This window comes from Erpetoichthys calabaricus, chromosome 8 (genome assembly GCF_900747795.2).
Source record: "Erpetoichthys calabaricus chromosome 8, fErpCal1.3, whole genome shotgun sequence".
NCBI classification, from domain to species: Eukaryota; Metazoa; Chordata; class Cladistia; order Polypteriformes; family Polypteridae; genus Erpetoichthys; species Erpetoichthys calabaricus.
Genome location: NC_041401.2, coordinates 50338321 through 50363567, shown reverse-complemented (window position 1 = coordinate 50363567; position 25247 = coordinate 50338321). Strand labels below are relative to the sequence as shown.

At 38.5% G+C, this 25247-nt stretch overlaps 1 protein-coding gene across 1 annotated transcript in view; it reads right to left on the bottom strand.

Annotated features, from left to right (window-relative positions):
- The window catches only part of arhgap15 (Rho GTPase activating protein 15), a 709745-nt gene that overhangs the window by 652775 nt on the left and 31723 nt on the right, over positions 1-25247 (bottom strand). The window contains exon 3 of the mRNA XM_028806513.2: positions 11950-12114. Coding sequence (XP_028662346.1) covers positions 11950-12105 — 156 coding nt within the window. The 5' untranslated portion in view covers positions 12106-12114. The remainder of the gene's footprint in view (positions 1-11949; positions 12115-25247) is intronic.

Sequence of the window (25247 nt, the reverse complement as noted above, 5' to 3'; positions counted from 1 at the left end):
CCAGGACAGAATTCAAATACAGAAAGTGGGCTATTAATGTGGATGGTACAGCCATCTTTCAACTGAATTCTGGAAATATCAGGTCAGGTTGGGGAGCATGCACTGGTACAGAGCATTGCCGTACCAACCACACGACAAAACAGGATCTTGATTAGTAACTCCTCCAGCATGAACATCTGTCTACCGTGTACAGATGTTGGATGCGCCTACAGAACTGCAGGGTCTACAGAAGTGCACAGTTTGTGAATTCTGAACACAGACTTATTGCTACTCTGAAGATCCAGCTTAGGTCCAGTAGGCTTCCACCTACCAGGAGAATGAGGCTGGATGTGTCCAGACTCTAAAATCAGGCTGATTATAATGAGTTAGTTTGTGTGAGGAACTTTCAGACTTGTGTGCGACTTCCAATTCTAATGTTATGTGGTTATGTTTTGTGACAAGACCCTGAAGGTTGATGAGGGTTGTATTGGTGTTGCTGATGTTCCCAGAAGGTGGTATTTCAGTCTCTGGAAATATGTTCCAAAATAATAAAGGTGGTGTGGTGGCCTGGATAAATTGCTGGATTATAAAATACATTTACCTACAGGTATGGTCCTGACTTGGAAAAAAAGTGTTACCAATTTTTCAGCTCCTATATTCATCAATGAACTTAATTCAGTTTAGGACCATGAGAACAATAGGCCAACCTGACAGGAACAAAGCATGGATGGGTTGCTAGTGTATCTCCTGGCACACTTATGCTAATCTATACTTGCATACAGAACCAGTATAGTGCTGCTAATTAACCTAACACCCATGCTTTTGAGTGTTGAAAGTGAATGGATATAGAAAATGGAGAATGTGCAAACTTTAGAGAGGAAGTGTGCAAGCCATGAACAGCCACTGCTATACCTCAAATTTGTAAATTGGTACAGACTGAAGTGTCAAGTAAATAAATGCTATTCACATTTTTTCTTTTTGAAAGTCAATGGAAGAACACCAAATTCAAGATCATCGTCATACAAGAGCTTCCATGGCTTTGCTACACATAGTTTGCTAGGTCACCAACCCATCAATATCCATGAACCTCTCTCCTTCCCTATCAATGCTGTGCCTACACTTTCATGTGCACTCAACACGTCACCCAGTAGCAGAATTTCCCTACTTTCACCAAAACAATACCATTGCTGATATCCAGTTTTATACTTTAGTACTTAAAAAAATTAAATAGAACACACAATTTTATCCTAAATAAGCTTCCCAATCATGTCCACCCTCACGCATTACATCAGCATTCTCTTTCCCTCTCACACAGTGACCAAGTAAAGGTCATACAGCTTTCCTTCACAGTAACCTTAACACCATTACATTCCTTTTGCACCCATTTTCGACAGCTTATGCGCTGCATTGAAATTCTCCCAGCACCAATGCTTTACATGCCATATGGCCATGCACTCACGTCTTCCATGTCCTCCTGCCTCTTCGCCTCCAAACATCATCGTCTTATATTTACCTTAGGCCTTCCTCTTTCAAAATAGCCTTTAATTTCAGGATCATTCTTCTTCATTTCCCCTTCAGTTTTTGGTAAAACTACAAGGTATTCAAACATACAAGATGGCACTTCCATCTTCATCACTTCAATGAGAAGCAATAGACTCAGAACAGATCTCCAGTGCAATCCTACTTTTACATCAAAACTTTCCCTATCTTCTGCTCTATCTGCTCTTCTGACCTTAGTTAATGTTTCCTCACACATTTATATCATTGTGGACACTAACGTCCACTGTAAACGTTGATTTTAGGTGGTATTGGATGAAATGATAAATATGGGTCTCAGTCCAAAGAAGGCCCAGGACTACATGGAGTGGAGAAAGAAGATTTGAGAAATAGTCAACTAACCTGAGTAAGCCCAGAAAATAACAGTTAAACCTGTGATGATGATGGAAATGATAATGATGATGGCTAACAGAGAAATGCCGCAATAAACATAACTCATTTAAAGAGATCATCAAAGCAATTAACTATTGTAAATTACTCACAGAGAAATATTATTATCTAACTGCATATATGGTATTTCACATAATTGCCTTTTACAGGCTCCTCCAGATAATACAATACTAATTCTTTTATTTTCTTCTCCTTTTCCGTCTTCTTCCATTCTTTTCTCCTGCGCACATTGCTGGCAAGCATTGTCCTTCTCCTCTCTCCTCTCCAACTCTCCTGAGTGAGATGGAGTGGCTGCCTTTATGCCAGACTTGGGAGTACTTCCAGTGCCAGAGCATTGTACCCAGGAACCACTTCCAGGCCAGGCAAAACAGCCATAAAAAAATGGAGTCCACTCCCTGCAGTGCACCGTGGTGGCCTTCCCCGGAACCCAATAGGGCTGCCCTTCCAAACTACAGTTCCCATTAACTCCTGCAAGTGTCCCAAACTAGAGGTACACCAGAGGAGCACTGCACCTAGCATACTGCGGGAAAAGTTGGTCCCTTTGTCCATTCATTAACTCAGCCATGAGGTAGGGAACAGCACCCACCCTGGATGGGACACTCATCCGTCCCAGCTGTCCACCCATAATGGAGGCTAGCTGACCAGTTAAGGCAAGAACTTCCATCCCAGTGCAGATGCCAGTCCATTTGTGTCTATAACACAATCTCAATTATGCTTGTTCCAATCAAGGTTTGTAGGAGGCTGGCACTTTTCCTGGCAGCTATAAGGAAGCAAATCTGGGCAGGATAGTAGACCATCACATGGCTCATTCACACACACACACACACCCACTAAGGCAATTTAGAATCAGCAGTTAATTTAATGTGAATCTTTGAGGATGTGGAAGATCTCAAAACCCCAAATAAAAACTCCATGCAGACAAGAGTAGAGCATGTCAATTCCACACAACTAGTACAAGATTCAAACCTAGGATGCTAAATTTGTGAGAGAGCAGTGGCATCCCCTGAGGTACCGTGCTCACTAGAAGTATTAGTTGAAACCTTAATATTCACATTAAATTTACAATCAGAACAAGATTCAAACAGAAGAAATGCTGGAGACCACATAGACCAAAGGAAATGTGCAAACTCCACACAGTGACTAGATGTGGGATAAACTGTTTATTTCACAGAAAAAAAATCAGGCCATCAGGTATACCTTCTGTAGTAAAATAACTCTAAAGCAGAAAAGGATATTGTCTAAATGATCATTTTAAATTATTAACAATTGCATATCAAATCAAATAAAATGCCCTGCTTCATGAAGTGTGCGGGAGGTTTCATCAATTCTCAGCACTTTCAAGGATCACTGTAGAAAGAAAAGGTGGACTGCCATTTCCAATCTTATTTAATGTGCCTATAAAAGTAATTACTATGATGAAAAGGTCCACAACTCACTTCTTAAACCACCTTTTACAGCTGTCAAATCAGAAAGACATAAGTGCAGAAGTCACCCCAAGGGTAAGCTTCTTAAAGTAATTAATTCTGATGCAGAGGGCTCTTAATTTACAGTACCTACAGGAACCTTAGTAATCCAAGGCTCATAGCAATGCAAGACAAACGGCAAAGTTTTCATCTCCAAACACGGCAGCTTAAATAGACTTCTGTGTCAATAGATTGCTTCATTTTTAATTGATCTTCGATGTGTCTTGACAGCCTGGTTTAGCTGCATTTTCTTTTTAGTTTTTCACAAAAGCAAAGGAAAAAAAAACATGATACACAATTACCTTTGTGATAACTGCCATGTCCTATAAAATCCAGCCTAGCTCAGTGTCACTTTTATAAAATATCAAGGCCAACTACAGGACAGTTTGGCAAACAATGCCTCTAACTAGACTTCTAGCTTCATTTGAAGTTAATAGGGTCATAACCTGCGATTGTTAAACTCGGATAAGTAAAACATTCCTCTAGTTGCAAACTTCTCCCAGACTGTAAAATATATGAAAGTTAAAACAGGGATAGTTTTAATAGACACCATTTAAAGAGAGAAAAAAAAATATTAAAAGCTAGATATCGAGGAATTTGCTAAACAAAACAAGAAGAATGAAACTTCTACAAGTTTCTCACTAGAATTTTCAAAGCAAGGTGTCAACCAACTTCTCATTTAATGGGTTCCTAATGAGAAAACATCAGAAAGCCAGACACAAGGAAATTATCTATTTATTAAATATCTAATAGGATGTTTCATCTATTCCACACATTACTAGAAACTATCACCTTCACTTTAATGTACTGTACTTGATAGATGGCTCCACTGCAGAATACCAACTGTGCTGAATGAAAGCTATTTTTCGCATGTTCACAACTATTTGTTATGATAAGGTTTAATGCATTTGCATAAGAGTTTGGATGTTGTTGACTTATGTGATTTAAAAAGGTCAATATGGAGGTATTTCTTCCACGAAGATTAATAATCTAACACCCTTATGACTTGTCTGTAAAATGCTTCTACTTTGATGCAGCTTTCTAAGACTTGTCCACTCCTCACTTTTAAAGCTGTTCAGTTCAAAGTAGTTTTTTGAGGCAAGACAGAAATAAAATGAACCTTTATTCTGCTTTTTAAAAAGAGAATTATTACTTTGGGAAATATGATTTTGTGAATCTGTACATAGTGCTGTTCTCATCTTAAAAAGGAAATATAAATGAATACATATACTGCATATATATATACAGCATATGTGTATATATTGTGGCCTGCAGTGGGCTCACCGCTACGCAGACCCGGCACAGACAAACACAGGACAGAAGTTCAAGGCACACATGATTTTTTCTTTTTCTTTTTTCCTCATGGGAAATGCCTTCCCCGTTTCCCACAAGCCTAGCACAGTCCCCAAGCACAGCAAACAGACACAACACTCTTCTTCTTTCTCTCTCTTTTTTTCTTCACTCCTCCTGGCAAGCTTTGTCTTCTCCCACCCGACTCTGGCCCCCAGAGTAGTGGCCGCTGGCTCCTTTTATAAGGCACCCAGAAGTGTTCCAGGAGCTCATTGACGTATTTCCGGCAGCACTTCCTGGTTTGGTGGAAGAGCTGGCCATAAGGGCTCAGCATCTGCTGCAGCATCCCCTGGCGGCGCCCATGGATCCCAGCAGGGTTGTATCCAGCTCCAGCTCCATGGAGCCCTGCAGGAGTCTGAGGCGGCGCTGCAACCCATGGGGGCTGCCACCTAGCACTTCTGGGGAGGTAATGCTCTGAACATGCTTCCCTTCCAGTGTGGAGGCGTCCTGGCTGGGCAAGGGCCCCAGCCGTCCGCCACAATATATACGGTATATATATACTGTGTATATATATATATATATATATATATATATATATATATATTGTTGGAGGAAGGAAAAACTTGGGCTGTATCAGGTGAAATTAAGTAATTTATTGTGATATTTTATACTGAGTACATGAACAAGGGACTCCACCTCAAAAATTTCTGCTCTGATGATCTGTCCCAGTCAACTGTAAGTGTTATTATTGTGAAGTGGGAGCATCTAATAGCAACAGCAGCTAAGCAAGAAAGTAGTAGACCACACAAACTCACACAGCAAATAGCAAGTCCACCAAGTGCTAAAGTACATAATGAAGAACAATCGCTTATCTTCTCTTGCATCACTCACAACAGAGTTCCAAACAGCCTCTGGAAGCAACATCAGCACAAAAACTATATGTCGGGAGCTTCATGAAATGTTTTTTTTCAAGGCTGAGCAACTTCACACAAGCCTGAGATCACTATGCGCAATGCAGAGCACTGCCTGGACTCTGGAACAGTGGAAACGTGTTCTTTGAAATGCGTCACTATTTTTCCATCTGATGGACAAATCTGGGTTTGGTGGATGCCACAAGAATGCTACCTTCTAGGCTCAAAGAGGATGGTGTGTTTTTCAGGTATTTTTTCAGGGTTTGGGCCAGTCCTCCTCCAAAAGTGAAGGGTAGTGTTAAAGCTACAACATACAAAGTAATTTTAGACATTCACATCCAACTTGGTGGCACCTTTTTGGAGAAGGCCCATTTCTGTCCCTGCATTACTGTGCCCCTGTGCACAAAGCCAGATCCGTGAAGACATAGGTTGACAAGTTTTGTATGGAGGAACTTGAGTGGCCCTGACCTCAACCCTGCTGAAACACTGATAGTGAGCCAGGTGTTCTAGTGCAGCATCAGTACCTGACATCACAAATGCTCTTTTTGAATGAATTGGCACAAATTCCCACAGACGTACTCGAAAAACTTGTGGAAAGCTTTCTCAGATGAATGGAGGCTGTTATAGTTTCAAATCAGGGGGACAACTCCATATTAATGTGCACGGTTTTGGAAAGGGATGTCCAACAGGCTCATATAGATGTGATGGTCAGGTATCTGCAAAATTTTGTCCATATAGTATATATGTAGAGTGCGCAAAATATATTTTCGTTTTACTTCATTCTGTTTCACATTAAAATGATAGCGATGGACTTCTATACAATTCTGCATTTACAAATAAAATTAAAATATTAATTCTATTCATGTAGTTTCAGTTAACACGGCTTGTTTATTGCAAGTTATAAAGATAATTAGGCAATTTAAACCACTTCTATACAGAGCAATGGAAGTCAATAAATTGTACCATTTACCTATTCAACAGATATCTTATGCTTTTGTTACTTTCGATTTACATCTGAGGAACATACAGGGCTGTCTTAATGTATGGACACGCTGGGCAGTTGCTCAGGGATCCCACAAGCCTAGGGGCCCCATGCTAATTTATGTTGTGGCTTGCTGTTAATAAATAAATACTATACTATACTAAACTGTAAATATTTGTTATTGTGTTACAAGTAGATATTGGCATTCGCCTCTGATTTAGTATCATGGTCACCTCTGCAACCTCACGTGCTTGTATGTGTATGTGAATCTCATGCACTACATAACATAAAAGCGTATATGTTAATGTCACTCAATTCTCTGCAAAGAAATTTTGCAAACGTTTGTGTTGAACACTTGATTAATAATAAATAATTCATAGTAATTTCATACTGTGCCATCTCCACCTGCATGGTTTACCAATTGAGTATCATTTATATGTTAACATTGTGTTTTTCAAGGCTCGTGTTATATTGTTCAAACATTTGTGTTGATTAATCTTTGCTGTACAGCATGTTTTTTAATGTTTAAACACTGATTTTGTTGGAAGTATCAATACAATAAATATATGTTTAACTTTACATAAATTTTTATTCCTGTGAGTGGTTGTGTAGATAGGGGCCCCTATAATGCTGTTAAGACAGCCCTGCTCAAATATTCTTATTGTTATTCAAACTTTACCAAAAAGTCTTGCATTTTAGCAGAATTATAGATACACATGAATTGCCCATCCATCCTTCCATCTATTTGCCAACCCACATGTTCTGTTTAGGGGTTTGGGAAGCCATTGCCTATTCTCGCAGGGTTTGACGCAAGTCTGGAACCAGCTCTAAGCTCTCTTCCCACCAAATAAAATAAAACAAAAATGGTGGAAACAGAAAAGCTGGAAGGCTTGCATAAATTGAGACTGTTGAAGATGGCACTGATGAAGAGTTGTAATATAAAGGAAAGTTTTTTTTATTGATTTTGGAAAGATAAATGGAATATTCTCTAATTTAAAGTTAAACACAACACCATTTTCCTATTACTTTGTATTAGGTAGGTTACATTTCCTTCTGATTAGCAAGAAAATGGGACAAATTAGTGTAGTATAAGGAACTGGTCAGTAAAAATATGAGGGTAGACCTAAAAAGTCCCAGAATCGGTCAGTAGCCTGGGAGTTGGGTGAAGTTCTTGAATATGCCACGGATACCTACAGTACAGTTAACCAGTCTGTCGAGTTTCATTGTGCCAAGTTATTCTACAGTTGCACAGGTGAATTAGACATTTTTTTTTCCCCCAAGCCACCATAGCAGATTTTCAAAAGACAATGAGGACCGCATTTCTGCAACGCTGACAGGCTTGTTCATAAAGAATTTCTTCTCCATAAAAAGACAGTTAATCAGTGACATTACACTGAACTGCTGAAGTGTCTATGAGAAAACAGGAAAAAAACTCCAGAGAAATGGCGCACCTACAACTGCATTTTGCACCATGACAGCACACCTGTACACACCACGTTGTCAGTCAGGAATATTTGAGCAAAAACGATGTGCTGTTTCTTTGCACCACCTGTATGCAGAATATTTATGGATACACCTAGGTAGCCCTTATTCTAAAGTGTTGCTAATAAAGTATATAATTTTTTTCTCAGTTTATAAAAGGTCATTTAAAAGAGTTCCAGTTCATTTAGAAGTACTGTAACTTGAATCAAATTAATTGCAATGCTGGCTAATCTAAAAACAGGCAGATAACTACTTAAACATTAACTCCACCAAATAAAAGGCTTTTTAAGTAATCACTTACTTTCAAACTATACCAATTCCTTGATCTTTGTTCTTTAAAGATTTTTTTTCACTCCATGTAAAAGTCTTTTTACCCTGAGCTGCCACATTTTAAGAAATTAATCACTTCAGCCGCAATGTTTCTTTTATGAGGGTTTTGCAAAGGTGGGTGTAAGTCTAGCTATCCTACACAGCAATTAAAATGTGCCTTCTGGTGAAGCCTACCTATAACTTGACCATCCTTCAGTTGCTATAATTATCACTGTTGTCTTGAATTTGGATCTTCCATTTGTTGTAACATTAATTTTGACATGCACATCTAGCCGTATGTTCTGTTACATAAGTATATTCACCATGTTCTTAATGCACGTTAGATTACCTACAGCACAAGAGGTTTTTTGTTTTTTCTTTCTCTCTTTTTTTTTTTACTTTACAGGTATTTTAAAATCTTTATCAAAAACATTTGTCAAAAAATGTCAGATGCTAATTTTGTCCCATTTACCAGCTGCTTATGGAAATGCTCATTAGTTTTGAGGAGGGTTAATCCATTTAACTTTTGCATATTGATATGCCAATTATGTCTAATTGTAGAAGAGGCATCCGTCAAGGTAATAGTGCATAAACACATGCAAGAACATTAAGAACGTCCCAACATGTAATAAAGTAGGTGTTAATTGGTAGCTGAGTTCTGCAGGCTATTGAGGTGTATAATTCTGGTAGAGATGGATCTCTTGCAATTTTGCTAAATAATTCCATTTGCAACCTCATGCTGTGATGTTTTCAAGCTTGTCAAAAAATTTAAAAAAAAATACTAAAACTTGTGGCAGCTTTTTATTGTGTGAATGGAACAACAGTCTCACAGACACCTAAAGCATGTTATCTTTTTATGTTCAATTTTACATAATGGTTTTTGAAAGAAATCATAGCATGCCTTATAGAAAATGTGGAGACATTTTATAGTCACACTTTCCAGAAGTTCTGTATCGTCAATCATTAATGTCACTGCACAGCTGTTGCCAGAATTTTTAAATTCATCATCTGTTGTTTTCAATTATTATCTATCTGCTTTGATAAAAAGAAGGAATCATCTTTGCATTATAATGTTTTTAATGCATTTGTTGCTTAATTTCATACTGTTGTGTTAATCATAATACACATTTCTGACAATTAATGTGTGATGAATGGTGGAAAAAAGGAGCATCATTTTCTAGATTGTTTGCTTTTGCTTTTATGTGTGATTTTATATATTAACTTTTATGAAAATAAAAAATGTTTGGTTGATATGATGGGCAAATGAATAATGAAAATAATTGAACTTACAAGTATTCATGTTTTTTTTCTTCTTCTCTGGACCACCTATTTATGTAAGAAAGTACTTTAGTTGTGCTGTAGCATACAAGTCCCCAGGCCACAGATCTTGGGAATGTACTGTATGTACAGGAGGTTGCACTTCAGGGACCTAGTGCATATTTGGGTTTTCATGCCACACTTTTGCTTCTTTATCTTTTCTCCATCTTATCATGTACCATAAGTTTTATTTGTGCATGGATTTTCATTCATTTTCTATACCTTCTTTGCTTCAGTTATATTGTGTCACACTGGAGACATAGCCTATTCCACCTTAATCTTCACAAAGTAACCTGGGCTCCCAGTCTATCATGGGGTAGACCTACTAACATATCTATACAGCTTCATGGAGGACCAGTCACTTTATTAATAAATTAACCATGTTCATATTTAGACTACGGTAGGAAACTAGATTACCTGGAGAAAAGTCCTTGCCAAACACTTACAAACTACACCAGGGCAGTAACAGGATTTGACCTTAGGAGACCGGATATTTAAGACAGCAGGGCTAAACATTACACTATCCATGATCGATGATTTATCTGTAACTCTTTTTCCATCCATCCATCATTTTTTTCAGCATCCACTTAAACCAATTTTCATCTTTTGTTGAATTTTTAATTTTGATTTTAAAAAAAGTTATGTACCCCAAGATGAATGAAACACAATTGTTTTTTTTTTATCCTCAATCTTGGACAACATGGAAATTCATGATGCTAACCTCTTTACCGATGAGTTTGTGACATCATATTTCACGACTTCCAGTCATCATGGGAGGAGGGGGGTGGAGAATTAGATGCATCCATAATAAACAAAATGATGTAACAACAAAATAAAAATATAATGTGAAATGTTTTATAGCATATATTTGATGATGTTATAGGCATGTGGCAGCAATGGGTCCTGATTGCCAATATAGAAGGATAAAATGACATCCAAACAAGACACCAAAATATTTTAACATTATTATAATGAATACATAATATGAACATCCATCCATCCATCCAACCCGCTATATCCTAAGTACAGGGTCACGGGGGTCTGCTGGAGCCAATCCCAGCCAACACAGGGCGCAAGGCAGGAAACAAACCCTGGGCAGGGCACACACACACACCAAGCATACACTAATGTCAATTTAGAATCACCAATGCACCTAACCTGCATGTCTTTGGACTGTGGGAGGAAACCAGAGTACCTGGAGGAAACCCATGCAGACACAGGAAGAACATGCAAACTCCACGCTGGGAGGACCCAGGAAGTAAACCCGGGTCTCCTAACTGCGAGGCAGCAGTGGGCTTTGCGCCACCGTGCCGCCCTAATATGAACATTTACTGAAAAATAGGAATAAATGTTAAAAAGCTCATAATCATATCAAAAACCAATCATGTAAACTTTATCATTTTGGAAGTATGCTGCATTTATTATCCTTTTACACACATAATCTCCAGCTGTAGAGAGCTGTTTGATTTTCTGATTCACCCTTTCTCTGATGCTGCTATGGCAAAGTCTTTTTAAATAAACAGACAGGTTGAGATGGCAAGTCATATATAATTTAGAACAGCAAGAAATGACTGATAGTGTGCTTACAAAAAGCTGTCACTAAAATCAAATATTTACAATCCAGCACCACATGTACAGTGTGGAGGTAGCAAACATAGAAGTCACAGTTTGTTGCTTCCCAAGGCACTATTGGAACTCTAAGGTACCTAAAGGCAAACAGACCTACAAAAATAACAAACAATTGATGGGTCAGAGTTAGAGGCCAAACGATCAGTGTCGTAAGTTTTTCTACATCACAAGAAGTAATTGTGTCTCCTTCTAAACCTCTGGCATAATTCTTATAGATGCAAAGGTTATGTAACATGTACGAAGACTAAACACCAAATGTACAAGCCAAAATCTTTTAAAATGGTAATTTTTGTAAAGCCCCAACTTCAGCAGTGAATATACAGTATTTCAAGTAGAATTGTGAACCATGTGATTTAAGCACATGGAGCCAGCAAACGCAGAAATGGTGAATAATGTAAATAACTAATATTGAATATTCAGCGACTACAAATTACCTATTTTAAAGCTTAAAGAGTCAAAGGTTCTGGCATCTTCAGACAGTTACAGAAGAAGAAAAGGAACTGGGAAATAATGAATGTAAAATGGTATAACTTGAATGCAACCATTAGAAAATATCAAATCATTGTATTTTATCTTTAAAAGTGTTGAAGTAAAAAAAATTTATCCATCACAGCACATATGAAGCTATAGTGGTACTTACTGGTCGTAATGACTGTTCTGGTTCAACAAGAACCATCGATTTTGTTTGGCTCAGTCGATCATAATTTGCTGTTAAATTCTTAATTCTCATTTGAACAGCACCTGATTGGTGGTTTGAGCTTAATTTATCTGCTGGAGATTTAACTGAAGAGCTCATTGTGACATCCTGAAAAATAGAAAAGAGCTTTTTAGTTTCAGTAAATTCACTTAATATATTTCAGTACATCTAAACATATTGTGTTACAGTAAACAAATGTTATCACTTTTATAGTTATTATTTCTATGATTGAAATGCCACTTATGTATTCATTAATTTTCCAAATCCACATTTTCATCACAGAGGCCCACAGCTACAGCATTCTCAGGCAACACTAGACTTAAGAACACTAGAACATAAAAGCAATTTTGATTAGAACAGGCCATTGACTCTGACAAGCTTGTTAACTCTATTCATCAAGATTGTCCAAAATAAAATCAGGTGAAGGGGCTGAATGTCCTACTCTCCGCCACAATATTTGGGAATTTATTCCATGTGTCTATGGTTCCCTGCTTGTAGAAAAATGTTCTAACATTTTCACATGCATGTCTCAGTGTTCTTATTGCAGAATTGATTTAAGTAACAGATGGCATCCACTGTACTAATTCCTTTCAAAACTTCAAACACTGTGATCATGTCAACCCTTAATCTCGATTTGCTTAAAATGAGAAACTTCAGCTCCTTCATTCTCCCTCATAGCATGTACCTCTCAGTCCAGGATATCAGCCTTGTTGCTCTTCTCTGGAATTTCTCTAGTACTACTATGTCTATTTTGAAATATGGAGACCAAAACTGAACACAGATCTTCAGATCAGGCCTCACTGGTGTGTTATATACCTTAAGCATAACCATCTTGTACTCCACACGTTGTGTTATATAACCTAACATTCTATAAGATTTCTTGATTGTTTTTCTACACTATCATAATATACAGCAGATAGTCATGAGTCCACTATGCCACCCATGTCCTACTGTAAGGTGTACTATCGTGTTTCAGACCTTTTATTGTGTATTCAAATCTAACATTCCCACTTCCTATAAGCAATACCTTACATTTATTAACGTTAAATTTCCTGTGCCATAAATTTGCCCAAACCTTTATTCTAAACAGGTTTTTCTGTAGTGATTTGGCTGATTCTACATTACCTAACCTTCCACCTAGTTTGGTACCATTTGCAAACTTAACCAGCTTATTAAGATAGTACACATCAGTAAGTCACTTACAGGACACACTCATAAACAACTGCAAACTAATATCAGGCCAATTTAGATTTGCCAATTAATTTTGTCTTCTGGATGAGTGAGAAAGTAAGCATATTGATTGAAAATACTCTCGGATGTGGGGAGAATGTAGAAACTCCACAATAACTAAGGCTAAGCTACTATAGCTGGGAGATGTGGCAGCAACAGTTTAAACAAGACAAAAAGACAACTGGATCCTATAAAAACACATTTTACTTCACCAGTTAACTGTCAATGAAAACAACGAAGACTATTCAGCTGACAGTGTAATGCAATACAAACTCTGAAATAAAATAACTGAGAAAAAGTGCTGCTGGACATAAACACAGAATGCATACAAAAAGCATTCCCTACGTGCATCCTCTTCTTTTTATTCAGAACAATTTCTTCATTTTTTTGGTATACAGTGGTTCTTAGTGGCTCTATCCACACACCTTCTACTAACACGGCTCTATGGTTCTTAACCTCATGTAGGACAGGAGCTGATAGAAACTCAGTTGAAAGTAATGGTTAGTTAGAAAAAGCTGGAAAGTGCTACAAATATTCAGCTACTTAATCTCTAATTTAGCACAAGGAAAAAAATACTTGAAAAGTTGTTCTTTGATCATGAAATTGTTTTATCGCTGTACTCACAAGAGGACCTGTCCTTATAGACTCAGCAGGTTGTGTGAGATGCCAGATGCCAAAGAACCCATATTCTAATTCTGCAGACAAGATGATTGAATTCTATAATGTTCCTGCCTTCTGAGAGAGTGCTGTCTTTGCTATGAGGTGCCACTTTCAAGTTCTGCCCTGTTGCTGTGTTACTTCTGCTTCCTTTATGTTTTTCTTGCCTTTCCTGTTTTTCTCTTAAACTTAAAATAAAGTGTGAGAGTGCAAGCAGTGAAAAACAAGTCCAGTTTGAGGTACTTTAAGGTCATTATATATATATATATATATATATATATATATATATATATATATATATATATATATATATATATTATATATATATATATATATAAAGGAGAGAGAGCGTAAGAGAGAGAGAGAGAGAGAGAGAGAGAGAGAGACACACACACACAGTATATATTGATATATTCATGTACTGTATATATTGCCATTCATGTACTTCAAAGGGCTCCTCTGCAGGTTTGGTAAAGGTATGTAATAACTCGTTGAGACAAGAGGGGGAGCGACCACTAATTTTTGACCTCTTTGTCTTCTTACCTCACAGCGGTGAAAAGCCACCCAACAAGGTCATCCTAACCCTGCACCTTCCAGTCAGACTGCCATAAAAGATGGGCGTTCCAGAAGGAGACAGCTACTGCGGCCAGAGCAAGCTGCAGAATAGAGCACTGTCCCATTGTGAATTGTGACACACAATTTATAAGAAACCACGGACTGTGGAGCAGCGCAAAGCCACACATTTTTTTTTTTTTTGCATGGTTTATTTCGTCTGGCAATGAATAAAGGGGATGACCTAGTTGGCATCCCAAAAATCCTTCAGTTTAGAGAGTCATTCCATATACAGGGTGTGTCAAAATTATGTTAACATTTGAATGGCGGAAACAATTTATTCACAAAACATACTTCATATGTGCAAGATGATTTACAGTAATGTCTCAACCTGTTCGCCATCATATTCAATACATGTACCATATGTGGCACATAAATTGTCCACAAAAATTTTATATAAGTATATACATAGCAGTACCATTAGTGTTAACATAATTTTGACTCACCCTGTATATATATGGAAGCAAAGCTCTGTGATACGGTTTGCATATTTGTAGCTGGAGGTCCACAAAAGGAGAAAATGAGTCACACATCTTAAAATGTTTTTTTATTCCTAAGCTTTCTTCATCCAACCAGGTGTCATCATCAGAGGAAAATGATTAGATATACAGGAATCATACACAATATATAGCAAGTGAAGGGGAGGGCATCGTAAAGGGGGGAGTGGATTAATAAGGTGGGGTTCTGAAAGTGTTGGTCATAAAGTCTTTATCATTATTTGGAAATTTTTCTTTTAAAGGTTGATCGAGCTGCCCTGTGGGACATCCTGAGGATTCGCGGGATCCCCTTGAGGTTGCTGGATAACATGGCCGGCCTGTACACTGGTACTGTGAGTGCTGTGCAGAGTGGAGCAGGACCTCTGCATTTTTCCCATTGATTCTGGGGTTCTTGCTCCTACTCTGTTCAATGTTTGTATGGACTGGGTGTTGGGCAAGGTCGTGGGGTCCAGCGGCTGTGGGGCATCTGTTGGTGAAGAAAGGTTCACTGATCTTGACTTTGCTGACGATGCTGTGATTTTCGCGGAGTCAATGGAGGCTCTGATCAGGGCGCTCGAGAGACTGAGTGAGGAGTCTGAGTGTCTGGGCTTGCAAGTGTCCTGGATAAGAAACAAGATCCAGGCCTTTAATGACCTCTTGGGCTCAGCCATCAGCAGTGTGTGTTTTCGGAGAGAGTGTTGACCTTGTTGAAAGGTTTACTTACCTTAGCAGTGACATTCATGTCTCTGGTGACTCTTCCTATGAAGTCAGTAGATGGATTGGGAGAGCAAGGGGGTTCATGAGGTCGCTAGAAAAGGGTTTGTGGCGCTCCCGATATCTATGCAGAAGGACGAAGGTCCAAGTCTTTAGAGTCCTGGTGCTTCCTGTCTTGCTATATGGTTGTGAGACATGAACGCTATCCAGTGACCTGAGGCAAAGACTGGACTCCTTTGGTACTGTGTCTCTCCGAAAAATCCTTAGGTCCCGTTGGTTTTACTTTGTGTCGAATGAGCGGTTGCTCATGGATCCCGAATGAGGCACATTACCTGCATTGTGAGGGAGCGTCAGTTACGGCACTATGGCCATGTGGCGCGTTTCCTCGAGGGTGATCCAACTCGTAAGATCCTCATTGTTGGGGACCCAAGTGGCTGGACCAGATCAAGGGGTCGCCCACGTAACACCTGGCTGCGGCAGATAGAGGGTCATTTCTGGAGGGTGGGACTGGACCGCCTGTCTGCTTGGGGGGTTGTAAACCGGGATCCCAAGTTTTTTTGTTGTGTAGTAGGTGCTCAACGCACTGTACCAGTGTATGCTCCCCAACTTGACTTGACTTTTAAAGTCTGTACATTTTGGTTTAAGTCCAAGTGTCTGATAATGGCTTTTCATTAGATTGCCAAGATTCAGCCAGTTCTTTGGCACTCTTGGTATTGCCCCTGAATTTTACTTTATTTATACAGTATACTATATGGACAAAAGTATTGGAACACCTGAACATTACGCCAAAATGGACTTTAATGACATTGCATTCAAATACATATACTGTAATATGGAGTTGGTCCACCTTTGCAGCTATAACAGCTTCCACTCTTCTTGGAAGTCTTTCCTCAAGATTTTGAAGTGTTTCTATGGGAATTTGTGCCTTTTCATTCTGTAAAGCATTTATGAGGTCAGGCACTGATACTGAATGAGAAGGCCTGACTCCCAGTGATGTTCATCCCAATGATGTTCGATGGGGTTGAGGTCAGGGCTCTGTGAGGGCCAGTCAAGTTCTTCCACACCAAACTCATCCAATCATATCTTTATGGATATCTGGGGCACAGACATGCTGGAACAGAAAAAGGCCTTCCCCAAACTGTGTTCACAAAGTTGGAAGCATAGCGTTGTCCAAAATGTCTTGGTATGCTGAAGCATTAAGATACTTCACCAGAAGTAAGGGGCCTAGCCCAAACTGTGAAAAACAACCCCACACCATTATCCCTCCTTCACCGAAATTCACAGTTGGCACAATGCAATCAGGCAGGTAATGTTCTCCCGGCATCCGCCAAACTCAGACTGGCACGTCTGACTGCCAAACAGAGAAGCATAATTCATCACCCCATAGAACACATTTCCTCTGCTCCACAGTCGATTGATGATGTGCTTTAGACCACTCCATCTGACGCATGGCACTGGATTTGGTGATGTGAGGCTTACATGCAGCTGCTCAGCCATGGAAACCAATTTAATGAAGCTCCTGCCGCACAGTTTTTGTGCTTACATTATTCGTAGTTGAAGCCTGGAACTCTTCAGTTATGGAATCAGCAGAGCGTTAGTGACTTTTATGAACCATGCACCTTAGCAGTTGTTGACCCCGCTCTGTGACTTTCCGTGCAAACAGCTGACCGTAGAATATCCAGCAGGAATGAAATTTTATGAACCGTCTTATTGCAAAGGTGGCACCATGCTTGAAGTCACTGAGCTCTTCAAAACAACCCATTCTGTTTCACAAGTGTTTGTAAATGGAGACTGCATGGCTAAGTACTTGATTTTATACACATGTGTCAATGGGTCTGATTGATACACCTGAATTCAATTATTAAGAGGTGTGTCCCAATACTTTTGTCTGTATAATGGTGTTTATATCAAAAAAATTAAAGGAACACTTTTTAATCAGAATATAGCATCAAGTCAATGAAACTTCTGGGATGTTGATCTGGTCAGTTAAGTAGCAGAGGGAGTAGTTAATCAGTTTCAGCTGCTTTGGTGTTAATGAAATTAACAACAGGTGCACTAGAGGGGCAACAATGATATGACCCCCAAAACAGGAATGGTTTAACAGGTGGAGGCCAATGAATTTTTCACTCCTCATCTTTTCGGACTGTTTTTTCACTAGTTTTGCATTTTGCTACGGTCAGTGTCACTACTGGTAGCATGAGGTGATACCTGGACCCTACAGTGGTTGCACAGGTACTCCAACTTCCCCAGGATGGCACATCAATACGTATCATTGCCAGAAGGTTTGCCGTGTCTCCCAGCACAGTCTCAAGGGCATGGAGGAGATTCCAGGAGACAGGCAGTTACTCTAGGAGAGCCGGACAGGGCTGTAGAAGGTCCTTAACCCATCAGCAGGACTGGTATCTGCTCCTTTGGGCAAGGAGGAACAGGATGAGCACTGCCAGAGCCTTACAAAATGACCTCCAGCAGGCCACTGGTGTAAATGTCTCTGACCAAACAATCGGAAACAGACTTCATGAGGGTGAAAATATTAAAAGATTAAAAAAAAAGAATAATGAAAGTGAAAAATGTATTATACTTTATGCATATAAGCACTGACAAGTGGAATCAACCTAGGAATGCCTTCACCCAAATCAGCACTATGAGCTGGCACTCTATAGATGCTTTCCCATCACATGTTTTCAGGAGCCAATGAGTTCCTGTACGTTGTATGCCCTGCGCCACTAGTGGTCCCTATCCACTTTGTGTGTTACCTTGACACCGCAAAACAGGAACCGTAACCTTTACGTGAAATATGTTACATGCAAAGAGGAGTGATGCCTTGTAAAACGCAGCGCTATCCGGAGTTCCAAGTACTATGCAATAGCGAGTTCATGGGGGAAATTATTGCACTGATGCGGTGCATGGCATGACGCTCCAGGGAGGCAGCTATGAAGAGTGATGCAATGCCAAGTGCCATGTTCCATCTTCACTGATATTTCTCAAAAGTCCAAACTACTTACAGAACCAATCAGCACAATTCTTCATCTGATCCCTACCCATGATAATTACAGGTTAAATGAAAAGTACACACTCTGGAGTAAGAGGTAAAAAAAAGTACCAGGAACTACAAATGGCCCAGGTTCCTGCAGTGAGAATACTACTTCCTGTATTTCTAAAAAGTCTGTGCAGTGGGAAAGTGCCTTATTACTCAAAAGAGCAGCTTCAGTGCCAACTACAGGGAAGCATACAAGAAGAACAAACCTGTCGCAGTCACAGGGTCACCATTCTGGTGTTGTTAAAACCAACTGTCCTTCTAAGGAAAGGAAACTACCTGAAAAGAACAATATACAGAACAAGAATCCATGGCAGGCACCGTGCAATGTTACAATAGAATTTCTAAAAGGCGGATTTTTATATGAACTGTACGACAGTAACATAATTTGAAATGACTTTTTCAAACCTGCCTAATGCAATTCAGAGACGGAGCCTATCACAGGAGCACAGAGCAAATGACAGTCATCTTAGTATGCAAAATTAAATAGATATTCAATAGTGAATAAAATATTTAAATCCATACTCAAAAATATTGTGTTGCAAAGACAGCAAAGCATAAGGAAGTCAAATGTGGAAAGTTTAAGAATAGTCACACAAAAGTAAATGTAAATTAAATAAGTGGTGTGACGGAAAAAAGAATCGTAGACCTTGGAACTTTTTTTGTTGCAAGAGAAATAAAAATGAAATATGAAAAAAGGCAAATATTTATCTTTTTTCAAAGCCTTTTATCCCATCAAAATGAATCCAGTATGAAGAAAAACCAGATTCTTTTCAAAGTTACTTTTTAGATATACACTAAAGTAAGTTTAAAATAAATACAAGCAATTTTAATAATAATAATAATAATAATAATAATGCATTTTATTTATAGGGGCACTTTCTATTAGTAGTAAATCTCAAAGTGCAACATAAAAAGTTAAACAAAGGCAAGGAAAGATAAAAAAAATTACGTTTAATATTTTCAATTCATGGTAATAAAAGTGCAATACCTTTGCACACTTATCTTAATAAAAGCAACTTTATTGCTTGAATTATAAAAATAAAACAGCAGAGGGAGCAGCAGAGTCTCAGTAAATACATTGATTTGTAAGAAGCCTGATTAGAGGAATATGAAAACCACTTTCCTTGTTGTTGCAATGCTTAATTTAAATTATTAGATTGGTATACCCTCTGCTATGTTTATTATTAATATTATAATTATTGTTGTTATTGCTATTAAATGTATTTTTCAATTTAACTTCCATATTTATAATAGGTTGTTAAAATGTGTGTCATTTTTTTCCTGCAGTATCCATCCATTCGTTAGTGAACTACCAGCAATACCTGAAGTTATTTCAAATATGGGGCCTCCTGGCCGTGTAATGACACGTCTCACAAATCCAGCATGCGTGGGTTTGTTCCTGCAGAGTTTGCATGTTATATTCATGTTCTTTAATGGCTTCCACCCAGGTACTGAGGTTTCCTTCCACAACCTCAAAGACATGCCGTTTATGTTAACTGGCAGTTCCAAATTAGACTATGGGTCCTATGATGAACTGGTAAGCCACCCAAGGCAGTTTCTTTCCAGTACTGCCAAGACAGTCTCTAGGCCCACCATGACCCTGAACTGAATTAAGCAATATTTGATAATGCTATCTTATGTTAAATGATAATAAGTAAGAAGATGTCCACATAGCATAACATTCAGGTTCATTCATAAATTTGGTTATCTGGTTTAAAAGTTGGATCATTTTACAATTTTCTAGTACTTTTTACAAAAAAATCTGTTATCATAATTTTGTTTATTATCTATATTTTGTAACACTGACTCATATAAAAGTGACAACAGAATGTAAGTACTTGCATTAATATTGTAAATAAAATATGGTTTTTAATACCAATTTACAATATCATGTTATTCAAAATTGATTTCATAGACAGCAGATTCCAAGTTAGGTGCTGAAAAGATTAATGTGCTATGGCTAGTTGTTGTTGGCTGTAAAGGCTGTGTGGCTACATTACATTTTTCAAAGAAGTATTTAATGGATCAGTAAAAAATATGTGCTGAAGTATCAAGCTAAAATATTTGGCTCCACATGGTTGGTAGCTGATCATTGTTGAACTTTGTCGATTAATTATAGTGCCAAAGAAATATTGAATCATGATTTTTAGATAATGCAGCCATGAAGTTGTTTTTAGTGTAACAGAAATATTGAGCATACATTTTGTCTCTGTAGCATAAAGTGTCACTGAGCGATCTTTCATTCATTTCTTCATAAGTTGAGTTTCTTTTATTTCTTACTTTTATGGACATGGACATCATGTCACTTACTCACTTCCATTTCAACAAGCAGGAGAAGTGAGATGTTGTTACTGAGGGCTGTGTTTGATGCTAAGTAGCTGAACAGATGAGTGTGGGATAGGGAAAGCCTGAAGCCAGACTTCTAGCATATAATGAGGCCTTACACAGAAATTAATAAATAAACAATATGATTGCTACTGTGTTGAATAAAGAACATTATTAGAGTGAAATGAAATACAAATCTAATGTTGCACCTTTTTTATATGGTAATACTTAACCATCCATCCCTGCCTACATCTGATCCCACCCCATCCCAGTGTTCTGCAGAGAGGTGTACTTGCTAAATCATCAACAGCAACAACAACATTTATTTATATGGCACGTTTTCGTACAAATGATGTAGCTCAAAGTGCTTTACAAGACGACGAAAGAAAAAGTGTATATATAAAAATTTGGCAATGCTAATTAACAAAGAATAAAGTAAGGTCTGATGGCCAGGGAGGACAGAAAAACTTAAAAAACACAAAAAAAAAACCTCCAGGGGATGGAGAAAAAAACAAAATCTGCAGGGGTTCCAAGACCATGAGACCCCCCAGCTCCCTCTAGGCATTCTACTTAACGTAAGTGATCTCAATCATTCCTCACGGTTTTCAAGCTCAAGTGGAAGAATTAGACAATGATGGTCATGTGGACTTCTGGCCTTCAAACAACTGCAGGTGTTTCACTGTTTAGTCATGAGGAGCGGCTGTCAATCAAGTTAATTTAAAAAAAGAAAATACTAGCTATAGTTACCACTCTGAAGGTAAAATTGACACAGTAAACGGATTTGTAATTGATGTTTCAAAGAATGCTTCTCTGTTTTAAGGCAGACATGTTTGCAAATTTCACAAGGCTTTTCTATGGGTGATTTTGAAACTTTAAAAATATGTGCAGCATGCGGTATCTAGGACATCATAACTAAAATCAAACTATCCTGTCAAATTCCCTTAAAAAATAAGTGTGCAAAATTTAAACAAAACAGGTCCCCCTGTTATTTCAGGTGTAAAGATGAACAGACAGACAGAACGAGATGGCTATCACTTACAGTAGGTGCTTTTTTCATCATATGCGAATGCACCAAAAAAAAATAAATTGCATCAGAGTCAATTACCTAGTACGTATATTAATTTAAGTAAACAATATAAATCTCTTGTTGCTTTCTTTATGTCAAGATGAGTATAAGTCTGCGAGCTCAGTGACAACCATATTTTGCAAATTTTGGAGCTCCTCCAAGCCTTATCCACTTAGAAGAAACCTAAGCGACCTGCAAATTAAAACTGTAAGGACTGCAAATTAAAACTCAACTCAACTGAATTGTCAAGTGGATCATCCATTGGATTATGCTTTTATCCTTGTATGATGGAAAGTAAGCCTCAGATTCAGTTTCAGATGTTCATTGTGGATTTCCGTTCTTGCACCTCCACTCTTCAACTTATACACGTATGATTTGGAAAAAAAAAAAAAAAAAAAGACAATATCCTTCCTGCCATTTTCAAAATCTATCTGATATCTCTCTGTGGTCATTGGCCTCATTTCTGGTGATAATGACAATGTATTCAGGGAAAGGATTACCTAATTGGGCGGCACGGTGGCGCAGTGGTAGCCCTGCTGCCTCGCAGTTAGGAGACCCGGGTTCACTTCCTGGGTCCTCCCTGCGTGGAGTTTGCATGTTCTCCCCGAGTCTGCGTGGGTTTCCTCCGGGCGCTCCGGTTTCCTCCGAAAGTCCAAAGACATGCAGGTTAGGTGGATTGGTGATTCTAAATTGGCCCTAGTGTGTGCTTGGTGTGTGGGTGTGTTTGTGTGTGCCCTGCGGTGGGTTGGCACCCTGCCTGGGATTGGTTCCTGCCTTGTGCCCTGTGTTGGGTGGGATTGGCTCCGGCAGACCCCTGTGACCCTGTGTTCGGATTCAGCGGGTTGGAAAATGGATGGATGGATGGATGGATTACCTAATTTGTGTCTAGAATAAAGATCTCATGTTAACATATGCACAAATTAGCAGCGGACTTTAGAAAGAGCAGGCAACTCGACACTTCTTGTGAAGAAGATAGAGCCCTACATGTGTACTGAGTTACTTTAGGTGTCTGTGTTCTGGCAAAAGTTGTGCTTTAATCATTCATATCAGCAGTTTAATTTCTTGTTTATGAATTAATAAGATAGACAGATAGACAGACAGATAGATATAGATTTTACTTTTTACAGAAGCTTACTATTATAACAACAACTCCTCTCAAATACACACAAAGAATTACAAAAAGGAGAAAACTTTTGACTTGCCTAATGACAAGACAGCAGTCACAGTGAGGCATTACGCAGGTTTATTTCTGTTGGTATTAAGGAGCCCCAGCAGTGTTTCTCAATACTGTTGAATAATTTGTTGGCCAAACGTCCTCAGTGTTAGTGTGTCAGAGAGGGGATGTATAGCATTGTTCACAGTGGCTCTCAGTTTTGTTTCCATTCTTTGTTTTGCTAATGTGTGCAGAAGATTAAGACTCTACTCCCATAACTGAGCCTGCCTTCTTAATTAGATTGTTGATTTGGTGGGCCTCTCTTGAAGTGATGTTACTGGCCCAGCACACCACAGTGTAAAAAATTGCTCTGGGAGTGTTACAGAACTTGTAAGAGATGCTAATAACCACATTAATGGAATGCAGTCTTCTAAAAAAAAAAAAAGAATCTGCTTTGCTCACTCTTATATAGTTTCTCTTTGTCCAACTTGATATGGACCCCCAAGTACTTAGAGCAGTGTGCCAACTCCACATTCATACTGTCAATAGTGACTGTGAAAGCTAATAAACAGTTGCAGACAGTTCTCTTTGCACCAAGAAACAAAGTTCACCACCTGCCTCCTCTACTCTGTCTTATTCCCTTTGCCAATACAACTCACTAGCACAGATTTACTGGCAAAAAATGGGTATGGCCTAACTGAGCCCAGATAATCAAAAAGTCACATTTGCCATTAGAGAATTTTTTCTACATGTAAGTGTGGGCAGGCAGGTGCCACAGGGAAGTGGTATGGTCTGACGCTGTTGATGGTGTTTTAGAAGTAATTGCCCTTAGGGAACTACAGTCAGAGGGGCTCAAGGTATATGTATGGAGGCCTCTAGAAATCCTCTTAGATTTATGATGGCAAAAGCTTAGAAGCTATCATAGAAGCTTAGCTATTTAACAACCAATCTAGAACATAATATGACTAGACAGGACTTCAGCTTGCTAGTTCTTTGCTATCATAGGCATGCCTGTTGAAGGTGACACTAAACCTTAGCTCAGAAGTAAAACCCTCGTGATATTAAAAGACTACTCACGGCCAGCGAATAATTGAGTCTATAGGGAAAGGCCACTTTATAGTCAGTGGCACAGAGAGAAATAGAGCAATAATATGTTTATGCTCTCTGAGTGCTATAGGAATATTGGTGATGACATGTGGAAATTGTGCAGAAAAAACAAAATCAAATTCTTAATTCTGCATCACATTTCAGACATTTTTAGGCATTCTTAACATCTTTGTTATATACGTGTGTTTACTTTAAGAATAGAAAGACAGAGACAGACAGAGTGAGGCAGAGAATGAAGAAACAAGAGTTTAAGTAAAGATCAGTCACCAAGATTGTGATGTAAATGTTGTAGTTTCTGGTGATGTTTCAGTGTGGCACAATGTCTAGCAGTTCTGCTGAAGAGGTTTACATTCTCACCCCAATGTGACATAGCGAAAATCACTTAATGCACATAGACACACACACACACACACACACAAAAATTACTAATATAAAGAGGCAAAGTTAAATATATAGTAATACATAAAATTCAGGACTTTAATAACTGTTTCTCACCTTGATAGTGCTGACATCATAATATACATGGTGCACTAAGAACACACAATTACATCTACACAATATACCATTCATTTAAATCTATTTTTCTCTAATTACTCTTGCTGTAGTAAGCGTCTAGTATATTTGCTTTTTTCAGAATCATGGGGTCACTTGTAATTTGCTGTCAGCTCAGGATGCATAGAATTCACACTAAAACATGGTGTAAGGACAAAATTGGAAACGTGCGTATGCACAAAAAAATCCAGATGCATAAATCTGTGCATACACCAAATTCCATGTACTTCCCCTTTACAAATCCCAACTAACATGAAATTTAACACACACGCACTCATCTACAGCCCCATCCCGATTTCTCCCAGAAATTTG